We start from the raw sequence: 10,305 nt of genomic DNA, 5'->3' as shown, positions 1-10,305 counted from the left end.
AAAAAGTAAAATCACAAAAAAACTGAACTCCGAGGAAAATTCAAAAAGGAAATTCCCTAATCAAATGGCAAAATCAAAAGCTGAAACACATCAAACGAATGGATAACAACTGTCATATTCCTGACTTGGTACAGGCATTGTTTTATGTAGAAAATGGTGGATTAAACCTGGTTTTATAGCTACATGTAGCTAAATCTCTCACTTGTATGACAGTCGCATCAAATTCCATTATATTGACAACGATGTGTGAACAAAACAAACAGACATAATAGGTAAAAATGTCAAAAATAGGGGTACAGCAGTCAACTTTGTGTTATAATCTTATAGATATCACCAAAAACAGACTAAACAGACTGAAATCCATGACATCTGAAATAAATACTATGCATAGATCTAGAAAAAGACAGATAATTATGACATTTTAAGTAAAAAATTACTCTCTTGTATTCGAAGTTTTTGCAGTTCTGTTTGGTCTAAACAAATTGACACACAAAATGAATATATAATTGTGGACTTTTTTAACTTGAAATGTTCAATACATTGGTAACACCAAACCGGTTACTAGGATAAAAATCCTGTCAAGTATGAATTAGGTAAAATATTTCAGAAAAGAAGATGGGGAATGAGAAAGTTTACGGGCGGTCGTTGCAACAGGATACCAACAGCTCACATGGCTCGTCAGGGTGGAAGCCAAAAAGCGGATCAAAGTCCATGAAAATTTGATTTAAAACCTTTATTCATTCCAACAAAGTCATTGAGATTTTGTTGAGGATTTTACCACTTACTACAACAAGAAAACTTTTAAAACTTAATGCAATGAAGGTTAAAGGTCTTATGCCAACAATACTATTAATTTCTCCTTATCCTATGTTTACCTCCATGCGATCTCTATGGAACGCCATCACTGCCTTTTAAGAAGAAACTACTATGACATGATGCAAATGTTGCTTACATGATGTGAATTCTCCTTTATATGATGTGAATTCTTCTTTACATGACGTGAATTCTTCATTACATGATGTGAATTTTTCTTTACATGATGTAAAATCTTCTTTACATGATGTGAATTCTTCATTACATGATGTGGTTTCCTCTTTACATGATGTGAAAACTTCATTACATGATGTGAAAACTTCATTACATGATGTGAAAACTTCATTACATGATGTGAAAACTTCATCACATGATGTGGTTTCCTCTTTACATGATGTGAAAACTTCATTACGTGATGTGGTTGTTTCATTACCTAATCTGAAAGTTTTATTACATGATGCGAACATTTCTTTACGTTATGTTAAAAAATCTTTATGTCTTATTTCTATTACATTATGCCAAAAATATATATATATCGTAATGTCAAATGGGTAACGAGGTAAGAAACTCATATGACGTTATGTGAACACTTCATTATGTCAAAAAGAACACGGGACCTCTCGGACGTTATTATTATTATTCAGACTCCTTGGATTTTTTCCAAAGCTATAGGGTAAAATATTTTCCCCCATAACACCAATTTTTATTTTCATAAAAATCTTCAATAGCTAATTTTGAGATCCAAGTAATACCAATGCAAATGCAAGGTAAAAGTCCCAAGTCAGCCTTTTCCCGCCATTTTTTAAAACTGAAATATCTCAAAAAGGAGCTCCATGACCTATCAATATTGTTTAGCTTATTTTGTTCCTTAGCTGATGCTCTTTCGACTAATAGTATCAATTTTAATTTCTGGATTTTTTTTAATTTCAACTAAGTGCATCCTTAAATGCATTTAAAGGGAGCTGAATATAAAACTTATGTAAGTTATGAGTGATGCTATACATTTAGAGCTTATATAAGCATGGCCGTGTCATATTTAAAATTTTCTTTTTAAGTTTAAGTCTTTTTTTTTTTATATATTTATATAAATTAAGGAACCTAATTCAAATGAATTTTATATGAAAATAGTACTTTTTAGAGGCAATGTTGGCAAACCCCTTCCTAAAATTATTCGAAAATACTTCTCCTATATCGTGTATATCCAGAAACTATACGGTACATGTACAATTGTCTCACTTACGTTACTTTGTTACATATCTCACTTTCAAATTAACTAATCTATTAATTTATCTAAACTTTAAAAAAAAATCCATAAAAAATGGCTAAGAAGTGATACACAAACTTAAAAAGTGTGGACAAAGACCAGTATGGGTAGTATCCAGCATTCTGAAAGTATTGCATGGCAATACATAGTCCCCTACCAGTAAAAATTCATTATTCTCAAACAGAAAATTTGAAATTGATGTGTAAATTGTAATGTTAAAAGTAGATACCAAATACCAAATTAATATAACGGTAGTTAGACAAGCATGATTAAAACATGTGCAGAACATTGTGTGAGTTTTCTAGGTCTAAGGATCAGATGAATTTGCAAAATATCATCAAATCAAAACTAAATTTAAACTTGATCTGTAACTTGTAATGGTCAAACTATAAACCAAATTTCAAATCTAAATCTGTAAGTTAATGACAAAAAAAAAAGTGGAAAATTTATTTCTTGCATTATTTTTCTAAGTTCGAGGACCATAACTTTGCAAACACAATTCGCACTTGATCTGTAACTTGTCATGGTTTCACTACTAATTTTTATGTCAAATTTTAAGTCAATATATTTAAAAAAAAAAAAAAAAAAAAAAATATGGAAACCAATTATCTGAGTGAATTTTCTAAGTCCAAGGGCCATAACTCTGCAAAAAAAATCCTCAAACCGTAACAAAATTAGAACTTGATCTGTACTTGTCAAAGTTATATTATATACTAAATATCAAATCAATATCTTAAAGCATGGCCAACAACAGTGCCATATCTCTTGCACGTAAAAGACATCCTTGTAGATTTCGAAAACGAGTAGGCTAATGCCGCTACAAATCAGAACTCGCATTTGCAAAGTGGAAAGGGATTTAAATAAGTTGCAAAACGTGTTACCGAATCCATTATAAATAAATATGTTTAAAACTAAAAAATGCGGAAAGCTAGTTTTCCGGACGGACATTCTGACAGACGGATAAAGTGCAAACCTAAAGTCCGCTTCAACTACTCATAAACGTTTAGTATATTATACTGAGGTTCCCGTAAATATGAACCGTATAATAGTGTAATAAATGTGCCTAGTTAATTCCCCTTACTTTTGGATAGATTAATTATTTGTTGATTACAGCTAATTTCCTAATGCATGTAAAGCAAAACTTTGGTTCGATTGCTTGCTTTGTTCCTATGATTGTTTATACAAGCTTGGTAAATAAGATTGAAATCTTTAAACAATATATATATAGGCGTAGTCGAAACTGAATATGTAATATTTGAATTTGATTGGGTGTTATCCTAATGATTGTACAAAATAAAATAAAAAGCAAGGAAGCTAACTAAAGTCTTGCTCTACATGCTTTTGGAAATTAGCTGTAAATGTTTATTTTGAGTTTAATTTGATTTGAACTCCATAGTGAGATAAAAGTAAGGATTGTTAATCTAACTAATTTAGTATTTAACTTTTGATGTTTCTGTAATGTTTCAATGAATATTAGTTTATTCAATTTGTTTTCAGTACCTTTAATGTAAAAGTTATCCGGTTTAATGACAATATAAGGATTTTAATTGTTTTTCAATCGGAGTCGGCCTTGTACAGGTCTAAAAAAAACTCGCCGGTCTGTAGTATAAAAAGAAGATGTGGTGTCATTGCCAATGAGACAACTATCCACAAAAGACCAAAATGACACAAACATTAACAATTATAGGTCACTGACGGCCTTCAACAATGAACAAAGCCCAGTAGTCCACTTGAGTTTAGAGTTAGTCACCACTTCGGTGCAGTTCGCTAGCGTTAGTCATCTCTTCTTGGTGCAATTTTACTACTTAAAACACAACGCGAAGCCAATTTACTTTACTAAAGACTAACTCTGGGAACACTTTATTTTTCATTTTACACTTGAAATTACTCTATTTTTGAACTTCCTTTAAAAAAGTTTGTTAACTCTCGTTTGTCCGCAATTATTGTACATTTGTGACTAAACATAGTCTCATTTAATTAATTGTCTGTTGTTCAGCCATAATCTGACATAAGGTGTCCAGATGGTCGAATAGGGACACAATACTGGCAACTACACGTCCCGGGAGGATGGTCTCATTTAACAATTTACATGACGTATAATTATAAGGTGACGTTCACATCAGGTAATGCAGTTATATCATCACGTACTGCAATATTCACATCATACACTAAAGTATTCGCATCATGTACAAGGGTTTTTATTTTCACAGCACATATGGAAAGTTTTGCATCATGTAATGAAACAACCACATCACGTAAAGACGTTTTCACATCATGTAATGCAGTTTTCACATAATGTAATGAAGTTTTCACATCATGTAATGTAGTGAAGTTTTCACATCATGTAATGAAGAGTTTCCATCATGTAATGAAGAATTCACATCATGTAATGAAGAGTCCACATCACGTAAAGAAGAATTCACATCATGTAATGAAGAATTCACATCATGTAATGAAGAATTCACATCATGTAATGAAGAATTCACATCATGTAATGAAGAGTTCACATCATGTAAAGAAGAATTCACATCATGTAATGAAGAGTTCACATCATGTAAAGAAGAGTTCACATCATGTAAAGAAGAATTCACATCATGTAATGAAGAGTTCACATCATATAAAAGAGAATTCACATCATGTAAGCAACAGTTGCATTATGTCATAGTAGTGTCTTCTTATAAGGCAGTGATGGCGTTCCATAGATCTCCATACCTTTATGATACATAACTTGAACTGTAAAATACTACTTAGTATCTTCCACATGACTTTGTAATGTCTGATGTATACATATTTATTACAATAAGTGTTGTAAGCACAAGATTCACTGCACAGTTTCAAAACTCTGCTAAACCAAAAATTAAAATGTGAACCTTAGTATTGCGAAAGTTGTTTGATGTGTACAGATTGAAGCGAAAGCAAACATGTTAAGCTCTGTCTAGAGTGCGTAAAACCAGTGGTTGTCGCTGGTGGCTATCTGTCATATTTGTTTTTTGTTCAAATTTGTATCTTAAATCAGACCGAAGGTCTTGATTTTTTAATCTTTTTCATTTTGATAGCTAGCATTCGTTATGGTTTTTGCTCGATGTTGAAGGTCATACTTTGATTTGCAGTTGTTCACATCTTGTTCCATTCTAGTAAGTTTTTATTAGGCATGTATGAAAATAAGGTCGTTTTTTTTTTATCTAGTCGAAATGTATTGAGTGTCTTCTGCATGTGGTCAAAACCTGATTTAAACTACATGTAAATATTGAACTTTACTGTGAAAAGCCCATGTAGCCCCTCCTCTGCGAAAAGAATGAGAGGAAAAATTGGAAGAACTTAAACCACACATTTCTAAAATGTCCCTTAGTCTTTTCTGAAAAAATGAATAACATAAAGTTTTATATCCTTTAGATTGTGGAATTTAAAAGGCGGGTTTATCACCATCGGCCGGTATTAGAGTGCACATACGATTGTACGCATTGTACGGACATAGCGGAGACTCTTTTATCTTGACCAATGGTAACTCCAGTTTCCTATTACCAAATTGAATGGTTTTTTACCATTCCATTCTAACCAACAAATAATCACTAAAAACAATAACGTTATTTCTGCATAATTGTTTGTGCGGATCAAAATTCTTTGCCGAAGTTGGAACTAAGTTTGACTTTCTAACCATAAGAAAAAAATCAAACAGAAAACAGCACCAGATAGTGACATCTGACGGATCAGACATATTTAAAAATTCATACATTTGAAAAAGAATCTGTGGAGTAATAGGCAGAGCTCTGCGAGGCATATGATGATTTTGACGAGACAAAACTCTAAACAATAACTTTATGGAAAACCAATCTTCCGTTGGAAACTCAACTCCTAATAGCAAATGTAAAGTCTTGACACCACTAATATAATTTTGAATAGAAGCTACACTCTTAACACTCCTACTCAAAAATTTCCCATATAGATAAAGAGTATTTACAGAAGTAGGCAAAGGTGACATATTAAAATATGTGCAAAATAAAAAATAAGAAACAAACTGCACTTTCAAATTCTTGTAAGTTCCTTCTGCAAAAGCAGATTTTTTACACAACTCCGTGTCTTTCTATAACTTACATAGCTCAGTATCTACAATAAACAATATCAAAGAAAAATTCACCAAGGTGACGTAAAATGAAACAAATCATCATCCAATTCAATTTCTTTCCACGCATTGACACGAGCCAGCTTTAAAAACTCTGTGCTCACACCGGGACCCATATCCCACCTAGAAAGCATGTCAGCAATTCTATTTGCTTCACCACTCAAATGCCGTCCTTTTACTTGAAACTCATGACTAGCTGTCAGAAAACAGATTTCTCCGAGACAAGATTGCATGAACGTGTTTCTGCAAGCACCAGAATTTAGTACAGTGACAGATGAAGAATTATCACAATAAATAACAATCCTAGAACCTTTAAGTACACTTGCCCAAACTTTCAGACACACCATAACATAAAGTAGTTCCAGAGCATTAATATACAACTGTTGCCTGCGAATAAATGTTGGAAAGACTGTATGAAAATACCTCCCATTACAAATACCTCCACAACCAATCAAAGTTGAATCGCAAGAAAGCACACAATCTGGACTAGACCAGTCAATAAGAAACATCATAGAAACTCCATTATATATGTTTAGAAACTTACTCCACCAAACTAAATCCAACTTAATATACTTGGGTACACGTTTTGTAATATTTTGACCACCGAAAGTCCGCAACCAAACCAATAACCTTGAAACAAAAAGTCGCCCTGGGCAAACACATGAACTCACGAAATGAAGTTTACCGAGTAAAGATTGTAAATCTTTTAAAGAGCATCTCTCCTTTTGCAACCAACTTTTAACCAAATAAAGTATTTCCTCCAACCTATCCTTAGTAATAGACAGAGTACAACTTACTGTATCAAAGAGTATACCAAGAAAAACCATGGATGTAGAAGGAGGAGTGGCCTTTTCTACCGATTCCTCTAAACCACAGTTGTCCAATACTTCACCTAAAATAGCATAAGCGTCAAATGCCTTCTCTTGTACATCACAAACCGCTAGATCATCCAGATAGTTAACAATTTGTAAATCATAGTGAGCGTCCAATATAAAACTAACAGCGTTAGTCACCCTTTGACAAATATATGCAACTGACCTTAATCCCATGGACAATACCCGATCAAAAAAGATATGATTTTCCCATGAAAATCCAACCAAATGCCAGTCACCAGGACAGATTGTAATTTGTCTATAAGCCCGCTTCAAGTCTCTCTTAAAACATAACGAACCAGAACCTTTTCTCCTTATTAACTCCACCAAAGAGTCAACTGAAGGATAAGAAACCTTGATAGGATTACCCAAATACAAATCTTTAGAAATATGACTGTTTACCGAGTCCTCACCATCAACACCAAAACTCAAATCTAAAATCACCCTACGATCTAGAGTATCCTTCTTCGGCACAGAATTTAATGGAGAAATAACCATGTCCGTATCAAAGGGATTGCTAAAAAAAGGCCCAATTATGCTACCGTAAGTGCACTCTTTTTTTAAATATTTTCTCATATCATCTGGATGACTTCTGGCTCCAGCATGATTCTTTTCTTCAGATAAACCTGAACATGAACCTTCACAACTCAATGGGAACCCATACTCTAAAAAATTAGCTATATCTGAATCATGATACATAAGATAACATAGACCTAAAAAAATTAACATTCAGCTTTGAGTAAACAGAAATTTTACAACCAAATACATTTGGCACGCCTGAACTCTTAACTTGATTATGAAAATGTACAAGATTTTCAATACCATGCTCACCAAAAATATGTTTTAAACATGTTGAACCTTCACATATATTGCAACAATCTAGAGCACAAACATTATCAATGTTACTGCCATGTAGTCATGACTCGTGATGAGGACACGATAGATCTAACTCAGCATGTGGCAATTGCTTGTTATCCTTCAATAGACAAAACGCACAAACATGTTGCACATGCCTTGTGACCCCCTTAATGACCTTATGATGAACACTTGAAAAAGAACATTTCTTTTTCTGAAAATCAGAGCAGAACCAAACAGACGGTGCTTTTACAATGGTAGAAGATTTATTACCTGTTCTATTCTGTCTAGATCTGACGGAACTGGCCAATAAAGGAGTCTCAATGTCCGCAGTATCATCAGACCACTTATTTTGACCAGATTCAACCCGACGTATCTAGGCAGCATAGAACTGTAATAAAGCTTTCCAATCATACAATTCATAATAATACGAAATTTTCTTTAATAAAGTTAATCGACCATTCTAGACTTTTCTTTGTCGCTTTTACATGATACAATTATTTCCATCTCCCCCGCTACAAATTGATGGAATTTCAAATCCTCAAACTTTATATTTTTTGTTTGCATATTCTAATTGTAATTTTGACTGCGGACAGTCCTGTGGATACTTTGTTTTTTGTCTAGACGATACCACTAATCCCGACTTTCTCTTGTTGTGTCTGTATTTCTTTTTTATGCTCCTTGTATAACTGTCCGATTCGGAACTTGAATCTTTGCTATCGGAAAGAGAACTTTCAGAAATAATATCAGAACTCTTTGACTTTTGTTTGTGTTTTTTACTGCGAGTTTTCCTTTTCTTTTTTGATAAATCAGAACTTTCACTATCGGAGTCTCCCGAACTGAAACTACTAGTTTGACTTGAATCGGATATTAACTGATATTCCTTTAATTGTTCATGTACAGCCTTTAATAATTTTTTGTCGGACCGTAAGTCGTTTATATCAAAGCTTTATTAAAGATTTACCCGACTCTTTCTTTTTCTGTGACCTCCTTTCTTTCTCCTTTTTATCACCTTTCTTCCCTTTAACCATGCCACCGACCGCCTCGTCATGTTTCTATAATTCTTCTAATTCCGCCGTCTCTCGCTTTAACTGCTCCTTCAACTTTTGACTACGCATCTTCTTTTTAATCAGCTCCTTTTCTTTTAAAACCAAAGCCAATTCCGCCTCTTATCTTCTCGTCTTCCCTTTCGTCATAAGAATCGAGACCACCGGACACTATTTCCTTGACTTCATCCATGTCGCCCTCTGCCGGAAAATATGTTGACGATAACAAACTAATCGGCCTTGAACTTGTCACTTTCCCTGGAGAACCTAATGGAGAAAACTGCCCAGAACTATGAATGTCTTCTTCTGACGAAGAATTCAGATCACCAGTAGTACCAGTATTATGTAATGAGTTGTAGTTAATGCGTTGAACCTTTCGTGTATCGTACGGCATTACAACTGCATCATTCAGGTTGGGAGAAAATGAACATTCAATCCAGTCAACTACCAACTGAGTAACTATCAGCTCGGACACCACAATGCATAGAGCACTAACCAACATAGAAGTAAACCAAACCATAAATTTAACGTGTTGAATTGACCAGTACACAATTCGAAATGACCAGGGAATATTTGTATGAAAATTTACCTAAAGTGAACAGGTATTTATATTAACCAATCAAATACGATTAAATAACGAACGATAAATTTTGTACAAACAGGTAACGAGTAATGTCGAAAGGTAACGAATAATGTCGAAAGCATCCGAGATGGAATTAAGTATTTTAATTAATTAAAAATTTACCAATCTATAGGTTATCATTTGAGATTTTCATTTCCGAGTTGCAGAAAAAATTCATGCAACATTTCCATGCAGGGGCGGATCCAGCCATTTGAAAATAAGGGGGGTCCCAACCCAGGACAAAACGGGGGGGGGGGGGGGGGGGTCCAACTATCAGAGCTCCAGATAAGAATTCACATATTGGGTTTTTTACCCACCATTTTCTTATATAATTGGGTGATAAAGTTTTTTGATTGCATTATCAATTCCAATTCACCCCTCATGTTAAATTGTTAATATCAAATTGGGTTTTTCACCACCAAGCTCCTTAATGTATTGGGTTTTTTCATCAACACAATATTGAATATCAACCCCAGATTTTTTTTCCATCTTAAATATGTTTCTTTCTTTGTTTAGCTTTTTTATTTGGTTTAGGGTTAGGGTTATTTGCTAGCTGTTTTATTTGGTTTATTGACTGAGAAGCAATTGTAGGTTTAATTTGTGTTCTGTTTCAAACCTTCTGCCAGTTTTGTATTTTCTCATATAAACTTTTAAAAAAACGGATGTGTATTCACAGGCACTCGTCTTATACCTTTACATAATAAATTCTGAGA

At 33.6% G+C, this 10,305-nt stretch overlaps 2 protein-coding genes across 2 annotated transcripts; both read right to left on the bottom strand.

Annotated features, from left to right (window-relative positions):
- Positions 1-911: 911 nt before the first annotated feature.
- Positions 912-1,280, bottom strand: LOC139525185 (uncharacterized). The gene has a single exon (XM_071320374.1). The coding sequence runs from the start codon at positions 1,278-1,280 to the stop codon at positions 912-914; it is 369 nt and encodes a 122-aa protein (XP_071176475.1).
- Positions 1,281-6,208: 4,928 nt separating this feature from the next.
- LOC139525183 (uncharacterized) lies at positions 6,209-8,955 on the bottom strand. The gene is made up of 2 exons (XM_071320373.1): positions 8,889-8,955; positions 6,209-7,782 (listed from the first exon to the last, which is right to left on the bottom strand). The coding sequence occupies exons 1-2, from the start codon at positions 8,953-8,955 to the stop codon at positions 6,209-6,211; spliced, it is 1,641 nt and encodes a 546-aa protein (XP_071176474.1).
- Positions 8,956-10,305: the final 1,350 nt, after the last annotated feature.

The sequence above is a fragment of the Mytilus edulis genome, chromosome 5, assembly GCF_963676685.1.
Source record: "Mytilus edulis chromosome 5, xbMytEdul2.2, whole genome shotgun sequence".
Classification (NCBI taxonomy): Eukaryota; Metazoa; Mollusca; class Bivalvia; order Mytilida; family Mytilidae; genus Mytilus; species Mytilus edulis.
The sequence above is the reverse complement of the archived record's forward strand: the minus strand, read 5'-3'. Positions and strand labels throughout refer to the sequence as shown.

Coding starts and splice junctions, on each gene's coding strand:
- LOC139525185 (XM_071320374.1), bottom strand. CDS start 1,280: ATGTTCGCATCATGTAATAAAACTTTCAGATTAGGTAATGAAACAACC.
- LOC139525183 (XM_071320373.1), bottom strand. CDS start 8,955: ATGGTTAAAGGGAAGAAAGGTGATAAAAAGGAGAAAGAAAGGAGGTCA. Junction 7,783..8,888: donor ACAGAAAAAGAAAGAGTCGG/GTAAATCTTTAA, acceptor TAATTTTTTTAG/GTCTATGTTATCTTATGTAT.